This window comes from Barbus barbus, assembly GCF_936440315.1.
Source record: "Barbus barbus genome assembly, chromosome: 46".
Taxonomy (NCBI): Eukaryota; Metazoa; Chordata; class Actinopteri; order Cypriniformes; family Cyprinidae; genus Barbus; species Barbus barbus.
The window spans coordinates 14522513-14545108 of NC_136724.1; the positions used below are offsets into that span (position 1 = coordinate 14522513).

Sequence of the window (22596 nt, forward strand, 5' to 3'; positions counted from 1 at the left end):
ATATTTTTGTGGAAACCGTGATGCCTTCTTTTCAGGATTTTTTTTTGTTTTTTTTGTATAGAAAGTTCAAAAGAACAACATTTGAGACAGAAACAGAAATCTTTTGTAACTTTATAAGTGTCTTTATGTACAATTTTGATCAATTTAATGCATATTTTGAATGTAGTTGAACTTTTGAATGGTGGTGTGTGTGTGTGTATATACATACTTCATATACACTTAGTCAGTATAAAGTAAAATCAGCCATAGTCTCCAGCACTAACATTATTAAACATAAGTTACATATTTAAGAAAACAAGTTTCGGTTTTCTTTGGAACATTGTTCAGAGGCTGGTTGTGAGGGATCAATGAGCGTGAGTATGTGTGTGAGCATATACTCCTGCCATCACTCTTTTTCTGCTCCGCCATCACTGGGTTTTACCACAAGTTCTCTCTTTCATATGCCTGTCCGTTCATTTTTCCATCCTTTCCACTCGTCCTTCTCTTTCTCTTTCATCCAGGATGAGAAGCAGCTCCCCTCTGAGCTTATAGAGTGTGTTTTTGGCAGTTGTGTCCAGTTTGTGTATGTGAGTGTGTGCGTGTTTGTGAAAGGAAAAAAGAAAGGGAGAAAAAGAGAGAAAGACAGAGAGTTCTGAGTGGAAGAGCCTGCTGTGCTAGATTAATACTGGACGCTCGGAGGGGGGCTTCCCCATTCATTACTGACTGATGCCCATACCAAATTGATTTATGGAAGCGGCCCTTAATCAATTATGTGTGGAGAGAGAGAAAAGAGCGAAGAATGCAGGGAGAGGGCAATAAGAGAGCACAGAGAGGTAAGATAAAATAAGAGAGGTGAGGAAAAATGGGGCAGGGAGGTGTTGATGTAGTTTGCCCCTGGAGTGCACCATGGTGGGATGTTGAACTAAGCGGTGTGGTTTAGAGCTGGTTAGCTACATTGTGCGGTTGCAACGTGTTGCTGTTTGTGAGGGGATGTTATTTTTCAGAGGAGGTTTGGAGTGTTGTGTTGAGTTTGCTCTATATAGTGGTTTGCAGTAACTGGCTGTATAAACAGCGCTGAGGATTACACGTATCCCTCCTGAACTGTGTGTTTGTGCATCAAGTGCTCAAGGAAGCCAGTGTCGGTGTGTCACAGGAAGCACTTGAAGCTGCAGGTTTGAGTGGTGGATTTGATGAAGCTCTGTTTACAGTTGGACAATTTCACAATCTAAACTAGGTTTTTTGAAGGAAATGTCAGCGACTCACCTCACAGTTGCTGTGTTCTCGGTGGTTGCTAGGCCGTTGCTAGGGTGGCCTTTGAGGTTACTGGTATGAGTGAAATGAGCTGGAAGGGCACATCGATGGATACTGCAGAGAAAAATGGCAAAACAAAAAGAAACAATTATTTATTTTATTTATCAATCATTTTATTTTATGGTATACAATTTAATATTATATACATTTCATTTACATTTGAATAATTATTCTTTAATATTTAATATTTTCTGTATACTAATGAGAAAACAGATATTTACATATTCTGAAATAAATAGGTAAATAAATAAATAAACATAAAACCAGATTTTTATTTACACCCTGAAATAAATAAATGAATAAATAAATAAATAAATAAATACACATAAATGGAGACTGCAAAGGAAAACAATTGCAAAAAATACACAATAATTTCATTTTAAAATTATATGATATATTATACAAATCAAGCATTTTAATTACCTAATAAATATTGAAAAATGTAATCATTTATATACAATACGAATTGCACATACTTAGGGTGAGCAACAGCCTGCCAACAAGGTAGAACATATAATAAAACATTTTTTTAGAACACATACAAAAATCTGGTTTCTTGTTAATATACATAAATATTATAATATTATTACATATTTAACATGAATTAGGTAACTAAAATATTGATTTGTATAGTATTTAATCATTAAATATTAAAATAATGTTGATGCTTACCATCAGAACACTTTACAAAGCTCTTGTCAAGCTAGCTCTGTTGTACATAATATGATATAGTTATAGGGAGTGTGTGTGTGCTCACATTTGTGTGACAGAAAGAAGAGTGGAGTGTATGGAGTGTTTTAAAAAGCTCTTGTCATGCTGCTTCTATTGTCTGCTGGAGAGGGCAAGGGGGTGCGTGAGGAGGGGGCCGTTCACGCTGTGAGCCTGTTTCTCCGGCCTGTCAGAACTCTATCTGAGACTCAGCCGGAACTAATCAACTCCAATAGGCCTCCCCACTACCCACAATGCACCGTGCCTCGCTGGGGGCCGGTCGGTGGGAACACAAGGAATGAGCATAAAAAAACCCTCCTTCCTCTCACACACTCCTGGTCTACACCCACTTTTCGCTGGCCCGCACGACACACAACACTCCCACTGTCTCTCAGTGCTGTAATAATAAACACTTGCAATAATATTTTCACAGCAAGCAAAAGCCGGCCTCAGATCACAGCTCCGCACAGCTGCAGCGGACATTTGCCTGGACACACACGCAAATTCATGTGCTCTCACACACACAATCAGATATGTGCACGTAAACTGTACGACATATGCTTCTGGGTACAAACATTATACAGTTCAAACGCCTCTGTTTGGTTCATGACATCTACAATCTACACTACTGAAAACAATTTGTTTGTTCATGCATTAAAATGGTTTACAAGACTCATTCATATTAAGATATCATACCAACAGATTTTATAGGACCACAGGTCAAATTGTCGCTTGTGAATGGTCAATGGTCAGTACAGTGTTTTAGTACTTTTTAAAGAAACTAATACTTTAAAAGAAATCAATACTTGTGTGCAGCAAGGATGGCATAAATTGAGCAAAAGTAACAGTTAAGACATAAATGTGACCCTGGACCACAAAACCAGTCATAAGGGTCAATTTTTTTAAATTGAGATTTATACATAATCTGAAAGCTGAATAAATAAGCTTTATTCAACCACTGTTGTATGGTTTGTTAGGATAGGACAATATTTGGCTGAGATACAGCTATTTGAAAATCTGGAATTTGAGGGTGCAAAAAAAAACTAAATATTGAGAAATTTGCCTTTAAAGTTGTCCAAATTAAGTTCTTAGCAATGCATATTACTAATCAAAAATGAAGTTTTGATATATTTACAGTAGGAAATTTACAAAATATCTTCATGGAACATGATCTTTACTTAATGTCCTAATGATTTTTGGCATAAAAGAAAAATCTATAATTTTGACCCATACAATGTATTTTTGGCTATAGCTACAAATATACCCCAGCGCCTTAAGACTGGTTTTGTGCTCCAGGGTCACAAATAAGGTAAAATAAAAATAAAAATAAAAATCTATTTTATAAAAAAGGCTGTTATATTGAATTTTCTACTCATCAAAGAATCCGAAAAAATGTATCACAGTTTCCACAAAAATATTAAGCAGCTGTTTTCAACACTGACAATACTAATCAGTGTTTCTTGAGCAACAAATCAGCATATTATAATGATTTCTGAAGGATCATGTGACACTGAAGACTGGAGTAATGATGCTGAAAATTCAGCTTTGCATTACAGGAATAAATGACATTTTAAAATATATTAAAATAGAAAACACTTCTTGGAAATAAATGCAAAAAAAAAAAACATTTTAAAATCGGAATAATTCTAATCAAAAATTTGCAAAATACTGTTTAAAATAGATGTAGATGAAGTATAGCTTTTTGAAACTTTCTGAAAATATTTTTTACATTTGATAGACAATTTTAATCCAAGCCAGTCGATGCAAACCCATGACTTGGCACGTTGCTAGCGCCATACTCCAATGGTTGAGATAACAAACGTTTATATCTTACCAACTACACAGATATAATGATAAAGGTAATAAAACAAATTACAAAACAAATTCTTCGAGGTATGAGCATGAACGAAAAAAATGAGAGAAATTCCCCTTATAACCCACACATACACAGCGTTGACTGTCCACAAGCACAAGAGTTACTGCCCTCTGCTGGGGACTTACATTAATGCATCGTCTTCACGCGGTCATCATGCCAACCCACTTTCACATCAAATATTAGTCAAAACTTGATCAGTTTGCACGGTAACTTCTTCCTGTGGAAACTGGGTGAAAACAGGAAGTTCATTCCACACTGAAATTGGTTTAATGTATGTAGACCAGTATGTTTGACGTTCAATTTACATCAAATCAGTCATGTTTTTTTGACGTCAGTTTGATTTGCATATTTGACCTGTTTTTTTTTTTTAAGTCAGTGTTTGATGTCAATTTGATATCTTTTCAACTTCAATTACCCACTGGGAAGAGCACTGACAGAAAGAAAAAATAAATAAAATTAAATCTTTCTATTATTTCTTACTTAACTATTCCACTATAGCAAAGTCTGGAAGTGTTTACATTTTTAAAGTTTAGTTCATTTACTCCTTAGTATTACCATAAAATATGCTTATAGACAAGTCAGGCAAATGTCAAAGACATTCCTTCCATCAGAGTTTCCTGTGTGTCACTCTTGCCAAAGAGGATATGAATTGCATCAAGTGCTGATGAAAGAGAAAATGTGAGTGAATGTACTTCACTGGGAAGTGAGAGGGTGTTGTGGCTCTCTATGAAAGTGAAGTGGGGGTAGATTTAAATGTGTTAAAGAAGAACCAGCCAGCATCTCACACACAATAACAGATCCTCATTGTTTTAAACAAGTGTGCCATGTGAATAAGTGGGTATGTGAACATGAATGAATGTGTATTTAAGCCTGCATGGATGTGTGTGTTTGTATGAAGCAGGAGAGGGATGTTACTGAGGTTGCAAGTTTAGGAATTCATGTGTTTTCAAGAGTGAGAAATGATAAAGATTGAACGTGAATGAATTTACATTGCATTATCATTTTACTAGGAGCTCACTAGGATTGATAAAGCATGATAAAGCTAATTGATCAGTTATTATAATGAATTGTAAACACACTTATGTTTCCATATGTTCACTTATATGGACTGCCATGTTTTTTCAGTGTTCAGGAGTGTGTGTGAGTGGAGGGGTGGGGGTGTAGCAGACCTATTGACTCCTGAATGGATGAAATAAAGACCAGCACATAGGAATGAGCTCTTGGCTGTTGGCGGGGACGGAGCATTGAGATGCACTGGTGTGGGATTAATCCTTCATTCAGCCTCTCCTCCACTCCACCGTTCTTGGCACAAAGGGCCCCACCCTGTGTATGGAGGGTTTCTGTGACGACCCCTAACCTGGCATTTTGCACTGCTATTCCCAACCACTTTATGAGAGCACACAGTTACTTTGTTCAATATTTACTCCTTCTCATATCCTTCAGATACCCCCTTCCCTTAAACAACCGCTTGGATATATTACATAGGGTGATCAGTTAAGTGGCCCTCGATGTGGAATATTAAACTGGAAGAGGAAATAGATGCATACAATCAAAATTCCTTACATTTCTATAGCACATTTCCTGGAATTTCCATTTAAAGTGATTTACAGAGAGTAGGGAACTCCTCTCAGTTACCACCAGGAGCTTGTTTTAATGTTTCATTTGAAGTGCAGTGGCTTTTTTACAGTATAGTCTCCATCACTACTGGGGCATTAGGAGCCACATAGACCACAGGTTGAGTGCCCCCTCCTGGCCTCACTGATAATAATTCTACCTGCAGTAATCTGAAGTGAAGTGAAGTGAAGTGAAGTGAAGTGAAGTGACATGTGGCCAAGTATGGTTACCCATATTTGGAATTTGTGCTCTGCATTTAACCCATCCTAAGTGCACTGCACACACGCAGCAGTGAACACACACACACACACACCGTGAACACAAACCCGGAGCAGTGGGCAGCCATTTATGCTGCGGCGCCCGGGAAGCAGTTGGGTGTTCGTTGCCTTGCTCAAGGGCACCTCAATCGTGGTATTGAGGGTGGAGAGAGCGCTGGATATTCACTCCCCCCACCTACAATTCCTGCCGGACCTGAGACTCGAACCTGTGATCTTTAGGTCACGACTTCCCCATCTGTAGTTATCACATCTGTCCAATCGAGAGCTGTAAATGCAGCATTATTTTAGTAATACATATATACATACATATATATATATATATATATATATATATATATATACATATATACAATATGCACTCATTAATTAATTACTATTATGTATTTGTTTAGTTTTAGCCATTTTAATACTTCAAGTTTAAGGTTGTTTTTTTCAGTTCCAGCTGGTTTCAGTAACATTTCTAAGTTGTTCATCTAATATTTACATTTATTTCAGTTTTATTTAAAATTTTTTTTTTTTTTAAATAGTTTGAGTTTAGTTAACAATAATAACACTTCTGCAAGTAAATAGCTGCTTACTGAAAAACAGCATTTCAAATATACAATATACACCAATGATTGTTTACTCTAGCAGTGTTGTTTTATATTGGTAAATTTCCATGTGTGTTTTAAATGGTATACATTTATTACAGTTTATTAATCTCACAATAGTTTTTGGCCTAAACAATGGTTTGTTTCTTGGTTTATCTTCCACTTTTTTTAATAGTGTGAAAATCAGCCCTGGTCTCTACAACATTATGAAGTATGATGATAAGAGACTGGACTCTTAACTCTTTATCAGGGTATATAATAAGATGAAGAAGTCCATAAAGGTTAGACGATTTTTTTTTAAGGTGTCCTTGTTACAGTGTAATTAGCCTATACATTTAGGTACTAAGTAATATTAATTATCTACATGTACTTATTGTTAGGGTTAGGATTAGGGTTACTTGCATATAATTAATTGTTCTTATAATAGTATGTAGTACTAGTACATTTAACGTGTAACAAGGACACCTTAAAATATAGTGCTACAGCCATAATATATACATCTCACGTGACAGCAAAACCTCACACAACATGAGACACAAATCTAATGAATGCACAGGTGTTCTGCAGGGCTTTGTGCTCACCTCACAAACAAAGACTCAAAAGACCTCAAAAGCTAACTTTCAGCCCCTGCAAAATACATTTCGCTTCAGATTTTACCAAATTTAAAATACATTTTTATTTTATAACTCACAAGAGGTCACGCCCATATATTTTAATCACAGTTTCAATCCTGAGACTGTTTATATTTAATCACAAAATCAGACTCTCCACTCAAACTGAATAGTATATGACCGTGGGAGTTGAGGTTTGAGCATTTATTAATATGAAACTTTGTTGACTCAGACTTTAAGCTTTCACGGATAGATCACCACTTCCAGGAAGTGGTACACTGAGGAACTGCTCGAGACACTTTATGACAAACATTGGCATTTAGCTGATGCATAAAACTCAAGAGTAAGTTTATCATTTTTGACATAAAGTGCCGCCGAGTGACTTTTGTCATCGTCGATTGCTCGTCAGGATTTCCATCAAGTGAACTGAGAGGAATGAATCGCTTGAGATCAGAAGTGAAACGTTTGAATGAACCTGCCATAGTTTGAAGATGAGTATGAATTATTCCCATGTAATATTGTGATGGCTTCCCCAACCGAGAGACCCCACATTTCAGGTAAGCTTTATAGATATGCCTTTCGTATCTATCTATCTATCTATCTATCTATCTATCTATCTATCTATCTATCTATCTATCTATCTATCTATCTATCTATCTATCTATCTATCCTCTCAGAAAAAGTGCAAAACTGTTACTGTATCGTTGCTGTCCCTTTTCTGTCAAATCATATTTAGGCTATATTAGACGTCATTTTTATTTGTAACAAATATTTAATGTGGCTCATATTTTGGTCTATATGGATAAACTTAACCCTAACCTGATTCACTGGAGAACTTATCATTCAAATTGACAGGAAACATTTGTAAAATATGAGTGTTACTTGAGTGAAAAATGGCTCATCTCCCCTCACTCTCCCTGTAGGAGCAAAGGAGAAGCAACCTGTAAAGGCCCGGCTCCTGTCTTCACAGATGCTTCTGGTGGATGGTCTTTATCACTTGAGCCCTCTGCTAGACTGTGTCATATCTGTAGGTCTGCTCTCTAGGGAAAACTGTTATGAAATTGAAGCTGAACGAACGCCTCCCAACAAAGTCCGAAAACTTCTAGAGATTGTTGACGCTCAGATGGATGAAAGTGGTGCCTCTAGTTTCATGGAGTGTCTGAGAAAATGTAAGAAACACTACCCGCGTCTACGAACCTGGTTGACCTCAGAAGAAGGTATGATATGACTAAAGTTGCATTCTGTCTTAAAACATAAATGCAGTAGCATGACTAAAATATTTTGCACTCTCATATTAGATTACTCCCAGCCACCAGGCATTACGCAAGGTCCAACAGGTAGGACATAGTCTCACAATTTTAACTTTTACTTAATGTAAATGTCTCCCAGCCCTCACCATTGTCCTGTCTCCATGCAGAACGTCAACTACAGGCCCAGTTTAATGTTTTGTGCTCAAGCTTGGGATGTTCTGTACTGCCGGTCTCCTTCGATCTCTTCTCCAAAGGCATTCTGACTCAGCTGGAGCTGGAGAAAATCCAAGCAATACTCATCCCAACACAGCAAGCACAAACCCTGCTGTCCATCTGCCTGAAGAAAGGAGAAAAAGCATGCAAGAGCTTTTGCACAGCGCTAAAGAATGAAGACGAGCAGCTAGCTGAGGAACTTAATGGTCAGCAGAACTTTTCTAACAGAATGGAGAAAACCTAAATGCAATATTATAATCTAAATGCATATAATATTGTAATGCACACTACTAATCAAATACTTGGAATAATTAAGATTTTTAAATATTTTTGAAAGAAGTCTCTTTTGCTCATCAAGACAACATTTATTTGATTAAAAATATAACAGTATTATAAAAACAATAATATTATGATTATATTATTACAATTTCAAGTAACTGTTTTCAGTATATTTTGAAATGTAATTTTCAGCAGTCATTTTCAGCAGTCATTACATTACAGTCATAGCGTCATACTCTGATCTGGCAATTATTATTAATGCTAAGTTATTAATAATGGTTCTTATTATTATCATTGTTGAAATTTTGCTGCTTATTATTTTTGTGGAAAGCATTTTTGTAGGATTCTGTGATGAATAGAACATTCAATGAACAGTAATTAAAATGCAATTTTAATGCCTCCTTGCTGAGTAAAAGTATTAATGATTCTTTCTTTTTTACCTCAAATGTTTTTATGGTAATCAGTTTCAGCAAAAATATTACCACAGAAAAATAATAAACATCAATTAGAACTCCTAATATTGTTCCAGCAAGGAATTCAGCTTCTTTACAGTCTTCTCATTTTTCAGTGAACAGTTTGCTGGAAGACCTCAATAAAGAGCCTGAAGGCAGCATTGTGCCGATAGCAGTGGAGGAGACCAGAGGTCACTTGAGGGCGTTACCTCTGTCAGGTGATTCACATTTCAACATTATACTCATTTTGTTGAAAAATATGAGAGAGACTGTAGAAATATTTATGGCTGGTAAATTTGCTCAGACCAGAAAAAAATAATTTTGGTTTCCAGAATTCATCTAAGATCTAAGGTTGCAGAACTGATGTTGTCCTTGAACTGAAATTGATCTTGTTTCCATCAGGAGGCCTGCAGCAGGTCATGACTCGGCTGGGCTTGACTGTGGGGGATGAGATTAGGTTTAATGTCTGTGAGGTTGGTGTGGCGGTAGGTTTGCCGCGCCGGACGGTCAGAGAGTACTTTCTTGAAGGGGTCAGCATAGAAGACTCAGCCCAGCTGGAGGCCCTAGTGTCCCTGTATATAGAGAAAACAAAGGATGCTGACAGACTACTGAGCAGAGTGGCAGAACTTAGCCCTCGGTGTAAGTGAAGGCCAGTTCATCTCAGGCTTAACCTTAGATTCTGTTTAACAAGTTAAAGCAAATATTTATGTAAATAGCTATTAATTTAGTTTTAGTTGTAAATAGTTTTTCAGCAGTGTGCATCTTTAACTGAACTGTTGCATTTCTGCTTCCTTTACTTTGTGACAAGCCTTTCTCTGGAATAAATAAAGATGGTTTTATCCTTAGAAAGGCTAAGTCATAATTACTCAGTGTCATGACACTATTTTTGTTGTCCAAATCTATTAATTTATTTTAAATGTGACTTTAGGTATAATTATTTGAATATTCCATTTTTATTATATATTTCTAAATAAAAAGAAATACAGGTCCTTCTCAAAAAATTAGCATATTGTGATAAAGTTCATTATTTTCTGTAATGTACTGATAAACATTAGACTTTCATATATTTTAGATTCATTACAACACAACTGAAGTAGTTCAAGCCTTTTATTGTTTTAATATTGATGATTTTGGCATACAGCTCCTGAAAACCCCAAATTCCTATCTCAAAAAATTAGCATATCATGAAAAGGTTCTCTAAACGAGCTATTAACCTAATCATCTGAATCAACTAATTAACTCTAAACACCTGCAAAAGATTCCTGAGGCTTTTAAAAACTCCCAGCCTGGTTCATTACTCAAAACCGCAATCATGGGTAAGACTGCCGACCTGACTGCTGTCCAGAAGGCCATCATTGACACCCTCAAGCAAGAGGGTAAGACACAGAAAGAAATTTCTGAACGAATAGGCTGTTCCCAGAGTGCTGTATCAAGGCACCTCAGTGGGAAGTCTGTGGGAAGGAAAAAGTGTGGGAGAAAACGCAGCACAACGAGAAGAGGTGACCGGACCCTGAGGAAGATTGTGGAGAAGGACCGATTCCAGACCTTGGGGGACCTGCGGAAGCAGTGGACTGAGTCTGGAGTAGAAACATCCAGAGCCACCGTGTACAGGCGTGTGCAGGAAATGGGCTACAGGTGCCGCATTCCCCAGGTCAAGCCACTTTTGAACCAGAAACAGCGGCAGAAGCGCCTGACCTGGGCTACAGAGAAGCAGCACTGGACTGTTGCTCAGTGGTCCAAAGTACTTTTTTCGGATGAAAGCAAATTTTGCATGTCATTCGGAAATGAAGGTGCCAGAGTCTGGAGGAAGACTGGGGAGAGGGAAATGCCAAAATGCCTGAAGTCCAGTGTCAAGTACCCACAGTCAGTGATGGTCTGGGGTGCCATGTCAGCTGCTGGTGTTGGTCCACTGTGTTTTATCAAGGGCAGGGTCAATGCAGCTAGCTATCAGGAGATTTTGGAGCACTTCATGCTTCCATCTGCTGAAAAGCTTTATGGAGATGAAGATTATTTTTCAGCACGACCTGGCACCTGCTCACAGTGCCAAAACCACTGGTAAATGGTTTACTGACCATGGTATTACTGTGCTCAGTTGGCCTGCCAACTCTCCTGACCTGAACCCCATAGAGAATCTGTGGGATATTGTGAAGAGAAAGTTGAGAGACGCAAGACCCAACACTCTGGATGAGCTTAAGGCCGCTATCGAAGCATCCTGGGCCTCCATAACACCTCAGCAGTGCCACAGGCTGATTGCCTCCATGCCACGCCGCATTGAAGCAGTCATTTCTGCAATATTTCTGCATAACTGAACATAATTATTTGAAGGTTGACTTTTTTTTGTATTAAAAACCCTTTTCTTTTATTGGTCGGATGAAATATGCTAATTTTTTGAGATAGGAATTTTGGGTTTTCATGAGCTGTATGCCAAAATCATCAATATTAAAACAGTAAAAGGCTTGAACTACTTCAGTTGTGTTGTAATGAATCTAAAATATATGAAAGTCTAATGTTTATCAGTACATTACAGAAAATAATGAACTTTATCACAATATGCTAATTTTTTTAGAAGGACCTGTAATCATAAAGATATTTTTTGAGGGCAGCCAGCAAATGTCATAGTGATTAAACTTTCCTTATTTCATAATGAAGGGAAAAAGACTTTAGAATTCTAGAAAACCTTGAACATAAAGTACTTTCGAATAGTCTTTTATTTTTATGAAAAATATGGATTATAAATATTACATTTAAATTTCAAATGAAATTAAATGTAAAATTTTTAACTGCTTATTAATATATGATAAAGGTTGGATAAAGTCTTGTGATGTTACCAATATGCATTAATAAAAATATGAAATATATACTTTATATAATATAAAACAAAATATACTTTTTACCTTACCGAAATATACTACTGTTCAAAAGTATGGGGCCAGTATGATAATAAAAAAAATGAAATTAATACTTTTATTCAGCAAAAAAGCATTAAATTAAGACATTAATACATTTATAATGTCAACAGGTTTCCATTTAAAATAAATGCTGATATTTAGAGTGTTCTTTTCATCAAAGAATCCTGAAAAACATATCACAGAAACAGTCAACAAAAATATAGCAGCACAATTGTTTTCAACATTAATAATAAGAAATATTTATTGAGCACCAAATCAGTATATTATAATGATTTCTGAAGGATCATGTGACACTGAAGACTGGAGTAATAAATGCTGAAAATTCAGCTTTGCTATCAGAAATAAATAATTTTTTTAAATATATTAAAATGAAAAGAATTGTTACTTAAAGTTTTTAATTTATTTTAGATTATATATTTGAATATAAATATTTGTATTTTAGATCAAATGCAGCTTGGTGAGTGTAAGCATCTTTCAAAATTATATACTGTATATAAAATAAAAAAACAGTAGAAAGAAATTGTCATAATTAAGATCTATTCAAGTTGAAAAGAAAATGATAAATAAAACCAACATGATGTATCTGGTTGTCATCTATAGGGGTCCAGCTTTCAGAGAGGGGGTGCCTGCTGTTGAGGTTGCTGCAACAAGCCGAGACTCTTCTCCGCAGTGGTATCCACAGTCACCGGCACAGCTGGGACCACCTTCACGATCAGGACCACTTACGCAGCTGGGACCACCTGTGTCCAGATGACTGCACAGATCAGCACACCGTGTGGGCCATCTTCAGCTTTCTGGTGTGGGACTGCATGGCAGAGGTTCTGGAGGAGCCGGAGGCGAAGCCTAGCGGTGGCATACTAGGCATGATTGAGCAGCTGAGCGCCAGCGGAAGAGTGGAGGCCACTTTGCTGCAGGAAGTGGAGCAGTGCTGGACTGAAGGGAATGCTGAGAGTCTGCTGCAGAGTGTGAGAGTCCTCGCTCAGGTGCTAAGAGACCTTCATCCCCTCCAGGAAGGCCTCCAGCTGTCCTCTTCAGTTGAAGGGTTGTTTTCCTGCAGGCCCAGCAGGCTACACCGGGTCACTTCCTTCCAGGGTGTCTCTCTGCGGGTCATCCGTAAAGCTCTAAGCAGCATGGTTCCATCCTCCTCGGACCAGGACACAACTCTTCTTGCTAGACAGCACATGGAGGCGTGTGTTCGTATCGCACGTCTCCTAGATGTCGTGCAGCCCAAACGAACCACCTTTGACTTTTCAAATGCGCCCATTGCTACGATCATCCAGCATGTGCGGTTTGTCTTATCAAATCCAGCTTTTAACTCTGAAGCCTTTGACGCGGGAGTTCGCCATCGTTTGCTTTCAGTGTTGGAGTTCAATCCTGTGCAGCTGGGATTGGGCTCTCTCATGCAGCTCCACCAGGAGACCCTGTCCGAATTCCAAACATACTTACAACTCGGCGAGCACCACAACTTCCAGTTTATTCTCGAATCGGTACGGATACTCGGTCCTGCCAAGCTGTTTTCCGTCAGCAGGGTTCACGGGCCTGTCGCCATCGACAATGGGGTGGAGGAGGTCATTCGTTTTATCACTTCAGAACCCACTTCATTCCTGGTACGACTGCACTGTCTTTGTTATGAAGAAGGAAGGGGGCGCTTCAAGGTGTGTGCGCCACGTTGCGTGTGTATGTATCTGCTCAAAGCAGAGGGGCTGCGTGACATGCAGTGGTGCGGTGGCAACATTTTGGCTGAGGTAGGTGGGAAAGTGTGGGTCAGAGAGGGAGAAAGTGATGGCTGGGATGAGCTACAGGCGCTGGCTCAGAGACACTCTGCTCAGCTCAAGGATGAAGGATGCTGCTTCAAGGTCAAGACCTCTGGGTTGGAGTGTGAGGTCAAATTTATATACAGGAGTGGAAGGCTATGGGCTATGCCACACAGGGACTGTGAGGTAAATTAAAAATACGGGTAGTTGACATGATGTTGCAGTGACAAACAGTAGCTGCATTTCCATTACCCATCAAATTGCGAATTGAATGGAAACACACCAATTTCGCAAAAACTGCCAAATATCGCAAAAACTTTTTTATGCTAGCATGAGGTGGTTTTTGGGGCAATTCAAAAAAGGAATATTTTGCAAAACTGTAATGGAAATAGTTTTTCCACATTTACAGGTCACCTGGTGTACGTAAAAGTCATATGATCATTCTTTAAATGTACTATAATCTCCAAGAAACACCTAAAGTGGCCGCTCTCAAGTATAAGGGGCTTTCCTTGCCATTAATGCTTAAAATCTCCTTATTTAAACTGCAATACGGCTCAGAAACGGCCACTCTAAAGGCAATGCTTGTGTTTATACCAGGTGCGCCGCGACACGCTCTCCACACTGCTTCGCTAAAGATACACGCCTATGTCTCCTTCGATTAAACCTAAACCAACATCCGTCACCATGATTAATCACAACAGGAAAAAAATAAGTTTTAGTCGCATAACACCAGTTAATGGAAACGCCGTCATTTCACAACAGTTTTTCATCTAAATTTATAAACTATTGCAACGTAGTTTGCAAAAGATTTGTGCAATTCTGTAATGGAAACGCAGCTAGTGTCACATGCTGTACTTCATTTAAAAGTATTTAAAGTTTTTTTTCCCTCAAATTCAGATTAATTTTATGAATAAAAATGGATTTGTAGCTATGTAGGTGCAAAAACACAAGCAAATTAAAACGTGAAAAGCACACATCTTACAGTATAAAAAGTATTGAGCCCCGCACATGATGATATGCAGGAATAAATAAATATATATATACACACACACACACACACACATATATATATATATCGTGGCCACAGATAAAAAAATTTGTTCTCTTGGTTTAGATAAATCGCAGCAAATAAATTAGAACAAATTAATACATTGTGGTCATACTTTTACTAAAATGAGAAAACAAATTATTAATTCTTGGCAACAATAAATAATTTTTTGTCCGCATGTCAAGTACAGGGCTCCATAAAATAGGAAAACAGCAAGTAAATACCATTTGAAACTTAATTCTGAAAAATCATATTTGTGCTGTATTGTGCTCAATATGAAAAAGCACACTGAGGTTTTACTAACTGAATATCATATCAACTCTTGTTTGGTGCTTTACATGGTGCTGTGTTACTGAAAATCAATAACCAGCTAGAACACTTTAACAGATTTATTACCAAGCCAGTGTTACGAACTGAACATTGCTCGAACATTTATTGCAATTACGAAATGTTAATTCCAACTGCTTTACATTTTTGGCTTTGTTCTCAAAATCAGAAAACAATGCATATAATAATGTGATATAAAAAAACACAATAAAGCATTTAATTAACTAAAATTTATTGTGGAATTATACATTTCTTAAAATTATAGAACTAATACGTTAAATACAGTTGAACAGTCAATCGGTATGTCTGCATGCACACTGATATTTAAAATACTTCATATGAGGATTCAAGTAAATGTCATACTAGGTAAAACTGTCTGAAGATAAACCTATTGTTTATCAATGTCATCTGGCCATGCCAACACCTCCCACATAATTCTCATGGTTTGTTGCAGAGACAGGACAAACTAGGGATGTCAAATGTATTGGAATAATATTGTGCATGGAAATATGATGTTATTCATAGACCATATTCCTTGAGCTCAAGTCATTTGACATGAGCTGACAATGCAAACCAGCCCTCTCTTTTCAGCTTTTCCACCTGTCAGAAATTAAAATACAAAGTTTGAAATCATGAGTAATATAAATATCTGAAGTTTTACATACTATTATATCAATATTAAGTTTTAGAAATGACGTATGATGGTTATATGTGCAATAAAAATGATATTTCATACTTGATTCTCAAGCCTCTGGATTTCCACACTATCCAAACTCTGTGGTGAGACTCTTCCAGTTGACCTGAGAAAAAAAAAAAAAAAAAAAAAAAAAACGTTAAAATTATTTCTTCGCTAAATCTAAAATGCACCGATTTGAAAGATGCCTTGTATTTACACTAGCACAGTTGGATTGAAGAGTCAAGTTCATATCTTATATGCAAATTTGTTCTTGGCTTTTTATAACTCACCTTCGACTACTTGCACTGGATTGTGGTGAATGGTTTCTCTCAGTAAGTGTCAAAAATTGCTCTGGAGTTAACCCTCTAACTGCTTTAAAACATGAATAGACGCCATATATCAGTTACTGTCATTCTGTGGGATCTGAGAGGATGTAAGCATTATTAAAAGAGACACACACCTGTATGAGTGCTGCTGGAGTGAGGAAGTACTGGGGAAATGGCAGGGGAAACTCTGAGGGAGGCGCTCTGTTTCTGTTGTTCAATGAGCTCTAGTAGTTTAGCTCTTGCTTCAGCACTTTGGCGGTTCAGCTCCTGCAGTTTTTGTTCAATCTCCATCGTTGAGGATCTCGCTACAGAAATAGGCTGGATAAAAAAAAGATGTAAATGTAAGAAACTGCCACATCCAAACTCACTGTGTACTATGGTATCCTGTTTCTACCTCAAAGTAAAAACTATGTAATTGTGGTGGAAAACATTGAGAAGGTCACAATTGAGAAACATCAAGTTGTAATTTTGAGATACACAATTATGAGAAACTAATGAGACAAACTACAGTTAAATGTCTGTGCTGAGTATGATTAAAAAAAATAATCAAAATAATTCCTCTATTCATCAAGTGATATTAACCAGAATATAATAAGAAATGTTTCTTGACCATCAAATCAGCATATTAGACACGAATTCATGAAGACTGGAGTAATGTCAGCTGAAATTTCATCACCGGAATAAACAACACTTTAAAATATATTAAAATAGAAAACAGCTGTTTCAAATCAAAAATAATATTAACATTAATGCTGTTTTAACTGTATTTTTGATAAAAATAAATGCAGCCTTGGTGAACATTAGAGAGGAGTCATTTGAAACATTTTTTAAAATCTTACCCTAATTTTTTCATCAATAGTGTAAAGTCATATTTGTTAGAAGCAAAGGCACAACTATAAGAAATAAAGCTGTGGAAAAAATTAATTGAAAAGCAGTTGTGAGGAACTGCAGACTACTTTACCCAAGTCCACAGTATGTAACTAACCTGCTGTGTGTGCTGTAGCTCTGTAGAAGGAGACACTTGTCTAACTACAGAACTGGCTGTGGAAAGCCGGTCTGCACTCTGCTCCCTCGACACTGAAGCTCCAGCTGGAGATGGACGGTGCTGCCCCAGCTGGGCCCGGATCGCTGCGTTCTGACGTGTCAGTTCGGCGATCTCCCCTAACATGGCATCTTGAGAGAGATCGTCCAGCAGAGGAGTGGGCCGTGGTAGGCTAGCGAAGGAGGAAGGAGAGATGGAGATGTCAAAGTCCTCCAGTGAACCCTGACTTCCCGTTGCTGCACAGGAGCCACTGTAGTGCGGCGGGGGTGCGTGTGGAAGTGGATGACATGCTGGGAGAAGTAACAAAATACTGTTGAGTCATACTTGCATTGATGATTCAATCAGATTTAGCAAGCTTTCAAAAGAGAGAAAAGAAGTGACTTCCTAAGTAGTCCTAATATAAAATTTTTTTTTAACCTTAAATCTGTTTTTTCTGCATTTTGAATGTTGAAATGATGGGCAGAGTTACAGAAAGTTACACCCGTGCGAACCCTCCTTTCATTTCAGAACGTATATCAAAACAAACAAATATTTTATATTTTCTAATGAGTGGTTTCAGTACTGCAAAGTTAGCCACAACCATTTTTATATCTACAAGTGTGACCTAGCAACTTTGCTGATATTTGCTAATCCATCAGTAAGGAGTTCTGAGAATTTTTCAGGGGTGCTGATGGAGGTTCTGGGGGACCTGGGACTTTTTTTATTAATGTCTATGTGGATTTTATCATTCATTTTATCATCCTCCAAAATGATGCATTTGAATTGTAAGAACAACAGCAATAGTGATGCTTGTCTTAGTGTTAAAACACACTACTAGGTGTGAGGGATCTTTCTACACTTCAGACTGACCTGCAGGAGGCAGACCATCTCTTTGACGAGGAGGAGAGAGCAGCACGGCTGCAGAGACAAAGTCCTGTTGCTGTAGATCGTTTTCAGTACAGCCAGACTCCTGATTTCTTCTTTCTATAGAACACAACACACTCTTCTTAAAGGGATAGTTCACCCAAAAATGAAAATTCTGTCATTAATTACTCACCATCATGTTGTTCCAAACCTGTAAGACCTTTGTTCATCTTCAGAACAGAAATTAAGATATTTTTTATGAAATCCGAGAGCTTTCTGACCCTGCATAGACAGCAACACAACTGACATGTTCAAGGCCCAGAAAAATAGTAAGGACATCATTAAAATAGTCCATGTAACATCAGTGGTTCAACAATACTTTTTTACTAATTTAAATACTAATTTAATAATAATAATATTTTTATAAAGCTACAAAGACTATTTTAAAGATATCCTCGCTACCTTTCTGGGCCTTGAACGTGTCAGTTGTGTTGCCGTCTATAGAGGGTCAGAAAGCTTTCGGATTTAATATTAAAAAATATTAATTTGTGTTCTGAAGATGAACAGAGGTCATACAGGTTTGGAACGACATGATGGTGAGTAATTAATGACAGAATTTTCATTTTTGGGTGAACTATCCTTTTAATCACTGTGCTGCTACAGGCTCAATTACATACTCAAGATAACCAATCCAGATCAAATCAGATACAACTTTAAAACAGTGGTAAGTTTACAGGTGCGTGATGTGTAGATCTACAATTTGTGGTAGTTACTTTGAGCTGCATTATCTGTGATTTGCTCTGTTGTGTGTGGTTCTGCAGAATCTGGTCTTCCCACCACAAGGACTACAGCATCTAGACGCTGCTCTAGGTCAGATATCTGCTGCTGCAGCCTCGCCTGCATGTTAGCAACAACAAACACCATCAAAAATGGCATATTAATAGACAAACTTGCAAGTAATATCTGGATAAAGTTTCTGAAGGCTAAATAGTTCACCTGCAGGTTGGCACTCTCTTCCCTCAGTGTCAGTGACTCTACAGTCAGGGCGTCAATCAAAGCTCTCTGCTCCTTCACCTCCTCCTCTAGTCGTCTTCTCTCCTGTGCCTTCCTCAGAGCCTCCTCTTCTTTCTGTGCAAGCGATGCAAATGGGGAAGTCACTCATTTGACCAATTTTTTAAGGAATGTTTTGGATTTCACTTATGTTGCCTCACTTTTCTAATATGACTGGCTAGACGTCCAAGTGTCGCTACTAGAGCCACAGAGAAGCCGGTGAGGCCTGGTCTCTGTTGCTGTGGTACAGCTTCTGGTGAAGTATTCTGGTGGTCTAGAGAATCCAACTCAGTCTCCACTTGCTCAAGCATGCCCTGCAGAAGCTCCAGACTGGACTGGTTTCCTGCCATAGAGCTTAACCCTGAGCGGTTCAGGCCAGAGGTATGTCCGGAGCGCCCCCTAGTGGCTTGAACTGACCTACTCTTAATACCTGAAAAAAAAAACAGGTATTACCATTTCTACCCCTAAATACATACACACTCACAATACAATTATTTATAAAACAAAAAAATATTTAAATTAGCTGTTTAATTAATTAGTGTTATTAATATTTATATATAATTTGTTGTTTTTTGTTTGAAATATTACAAAATAAAAAATGGTTTTAACAAAATTAAAATAAGTATTACTTTGTTATTGTTTAATATACTAAAAATAGTGTCTGATAACAGTGCTCAACCTGGTTGAGAGGAAGCAGGCTCTGGGTTCAGGACCTGGTTGACTAGTGAGGTAGACTGGTTTACATCAGGATAAGTCTGTCTGGATTTTAAACGCTGTACAGCCACCTTGGCATTGAGGGCTGGGCAAAAGAAGCATAGATATATATGTATATTTTTTAAATTAAACAGATTCATCTTGACATTAACCTGCAATGACATAAAGAAGCTCATGCTTTTATTACCTGCCTGATCTTCTCTGACTCTAGTATTGCATTGTGTCTTGGGTAACTCTTGCTCCGGATGATCTGAGGTCCATGGAAAGGACTTTGACCTACATTTATTTCTTTTTCTGAAAACAAGCATTTAAAAAATGACTTGCTAAAGACAATCAAAATGCATTAGAAGTTGTTTATTTAAGATAAATGAACAGTCATTCACACCTGTGCATCACAGAGCTGAGGTGCACCGGGGCATCCTGGACTTCATGTTCCTCTTCACACTCCTCCAACTCATTCAGGGCCTAGAAAAGGCTTTATTATTCTAGGTTTTATTACAGAGTAAAAGCTGTAGGTGGTGCTGCTGTGCGAGTACCTGCTGATCCATCATAGTCTGGCTGAGCAATGACAGCTGGGTTGGAGGATCAGGTTTTTGATGGACAGGAAGCTCAGAGTCAGAATCACAGTCAGGTGCCACAGTAATGGCGGGGAATCCTAAAAAACACAAATTTATGAGCTTTCATAAATACATTTACATAATACTTGTTTGATCAGATAATAGCACATTAGTTTATACTGCACAAGAACCTGTGCGTCGACGGGGTGCATCACCAAATAGGTCTTTCACCTCAGCCAAAGCTCTGTCAGACCGTGCAATGACATCCTGCAACTGACACTGATCTGAAAACAACTAAACAAAAAAAGATTTTCATAACCTTTTGTTTTCTGATCTGATTTGTTATCTAAAAAAATGTTAGTATGAGCTTTGTAAAGTCTTACATATAAAATAATAGGTAGACAAAAAGTGATTTTTTTTATATGGAACAATTTTAATACATCTACATTTTTGTTGAGTATCATATTTGATACAACAGGCTTTATGGCTCATATAGTATGATCAATTGAGAACATGGAGCTCACACTTTAAGATGAAAAACACCAATTTTATTCAGTTATCAAAACGGAGTTAGCAAATAAGTTATTTGGTGCAATTTCTGATATTTATCAATGAGATCTTTAAAACTTTAGTAAAAATCTAAACTGTATATGACAGGGCTTTTAGCTTTTAACTTTACTAATTCAGAGAAACTAGAAATCTGCGTATCAAATATTACATTCTTCCAGATGTAGTTTTTACAAGCTTAATTTTGTGAGCCGTCTGTAATCCATTTGCACCTCTCTGATGATGTTGAGTCGGGCTCTATCAAGTCCTGGAGGACTGGGGGGCTGGTTTTTCCTCCGTCTGCGTGTTAGAGCCTTTTCTTTTAATTCCCACTGCGCCACGACCCTGTTCTGAGATCTGTGCATCTCATGACGTTGAGTCTGAGAGATCAATGCATGGAGAAAAATATATAATCAATAAGATCTTAAGAAAACAGCTTACAGCTTTCACAGTAAACTCCTTACCAGTTCCTCTGGTGTGGCTCTATGCACTGAAAGATCATTGACTGTGCTCTAAAATAAATGGAAGATAGAAATTATAAGGCATCCCCTCCAGAAAAGGATTTAAAGTAATTGGTTGCATGACAGGTTCTCACCACCCATTCTTTCTTTGGTGCAGACACCTTCCTGCTTCGCACTGGTCTTTTACCCGCACCATATAAAGGACGGTTCATCCGCACTAAAGACATCTCACTGTAACAGACACAGGTACAACTAAAACAAACAATATAATTCTAACTGCTGGACAAAACATACGCCGCTAACGATAAAGTTAGCACTTAAACAGGAATAGTTTCCTGTCTGTGCAGAACAGAGAACATTCTGTCAATCATTGTAAATTAACGCATCATTACGAATACGAAATGTGAAACTTATCTTTTAATTTATATACCGTTACGTGCTAAAATTCAAACACATCCTTGCTAACTAAGTTACTAGCTAATCGTGTTACGCACAATGACCAACACAAGCTGGCTTTGTACTGACAAAAATATATACTTATTTTACCTAAAACTGACAGAAGAACAATGAACTAAGATTATTACCGTTTGTTTTTGTTGGTGTTGTAGTAACAGGAAGCGTTGTTCAGGACAAATTTAAAAGCACCGCTACAATACGTTTCAAAATAACAGTCCCAAATGTTAGCGTTCCGTGACTAAAAACAATAATTTTCCTTAAAGATGATAATAACCCTTAAGATTAGACTGTCTTAAAATGCTATAAATACTAAATATAGATAAACTAAAGATTTTCTTTGTTAAGTATGCTTTTAGTTTTATTAAGAACCCCAAGATAATTGTATCCAGCAGAGTGCGCTATCTACTTACAGTTACTCTGGAGAATACCAGACTGAATATCTTTGTCTAGTTCTGCAAGATTGTCACCATGTGACCTTGACTAGATTTGTCTTGAAGAAAGAGGAAAGGTCTTCTAGTGTACAAAACAGAAAATAAAATATATGTTACGCAACAGTGATCAAGTGAAGAGCATGTAATATTAGCTATTATTAAATATTATACTGATAGAAAAGTTAAGTGGCATCATTTTATTTTATTTTACAGTTTACATTAATGCATACATTAATACACACATACACACACACACATATATATGTGTAAGAATATATCATGAATGATTATTATA

General features: G+C 37.4%; 2 protein-coding genes across 4 annotated transcripts; one reads left to right on the forward strand and one right to left on the reverse strand.

The window, feature by feature from the left end:
- Positions 1-6877: 6877 nt before the first annotated feature.
- Positions 6878-15933, forward strand: LOC306864689 (uncharacterized protein). Its single transcript, XM_079408849.1, has 7 exons — positions 6878-7524; positions 7891-8184; positions 8266-8304; positions 8385-8636; positions 9278-9379; positions 9564-9800; positions 12671-15933. Exons 1-7 carry the CDS (start codon positions 7491-7493, stop codon positions 14017-14019), a joined length of 2307 nt encoding a protein of 768 aa, XP_079264975.1. The 5' UTR covers positions 6878-7490; the 3' UTR covers positions 14020-15933.
- Positions 15248-22348, reverse strand: LOC306864690 (spindle and centriole-associated protein 1-like). Of its 3 annotated transcripts, none has more exons than XM_079408850.1 (18): positions 21999-22289; positions 21549-21645; positions 21418-21465; positions 21187-21333; positions 20599-20701; positions 20387-20505; positions 20236-20315; positions 20038-20144; positions 19816-19935; positions 19298-19566; positions 19083-19214; positions 18860-18983; positions 18093-18206; positions 17187-17533; positions 16336-16519; positions 16166-16247; positions 15936-15999; positions 15248-15799 (listed from the first exon to the last, which is right to left on the reverse strand). In XM_079408850.1, exons 2-18 carry the CDS (start codon positions 21639-21641, stop codon positions 15746-15748), a joined length of 2187 nt encoding a protein of 728 aa, XP_079264976.1. In that variant the 5' UTR covers positions 21642-21645; positions 21999-22289; the 3' UTR covers positions 15248-15745. The 3 variants fall into 3 exon arrangements, with proteins under 3 accessions (XP_079264976.1, XP_079264978.1, XP_079264977.1); XM_079408851.1 differs by having other exon boundaries at positions 15669-15799; positions 16166-16244; positions 21999-22081; XM_079408852.1 differs by lacking the exon at positions 16166-16247 and having other exon boundaries at positions 15418-15799; positions 21999-22348.
- Between the last annotated feature and the right edge of the window lie 248 nt (positions 22349-22596).

Excerpts from the sequence above, each read along its gene's own strand:
- LOC306864689 (XM_079408849.1), top strand. The coding sequence starts at position 7,491 with ATGGCTTCCCCAACCGAGAGACCCCACATTTCAG. Across the intron at positions 8,305-8,384 it reads CATTACGCAAGGTCCAACAG|AACGTCAACTACAGGCCCAG; the intron begins GTAGGACATAGT and ends GTCTCCATGCAG. Across the intron at positions 8,637-9,277 it reads GCTAGCTGAGGAACTTAATG|TGAACAGTTTGCTGGAAGAC; the intron begins GTCAGCAGAACT and ends CTCATTTTTCAG.
- LOC306864690 (XM_079408850.1), bottom strand. The coding sequence starts at position 21,641 with ATGTCTTTAGTGCGGATGAACCGTCCTTTATATGGTGCGGGTAAAAGA. Across the intron at positions 21,334-21,417 it reads GAGCCACACCAGAGGAACTG|ACTCAACGTCATGAGATGCA; the intron begins GTAAGGAGTTTA and ends TTGATCTCTCAG. Across the intron at positions 16,000-16,165 it reads TCCAGTGCAAGTAGTCGAAG|GTCAACTGGAAGAGTCTCAC; the intron begins GTGAGTTATAAA and ends TTTTTTTCTCAG.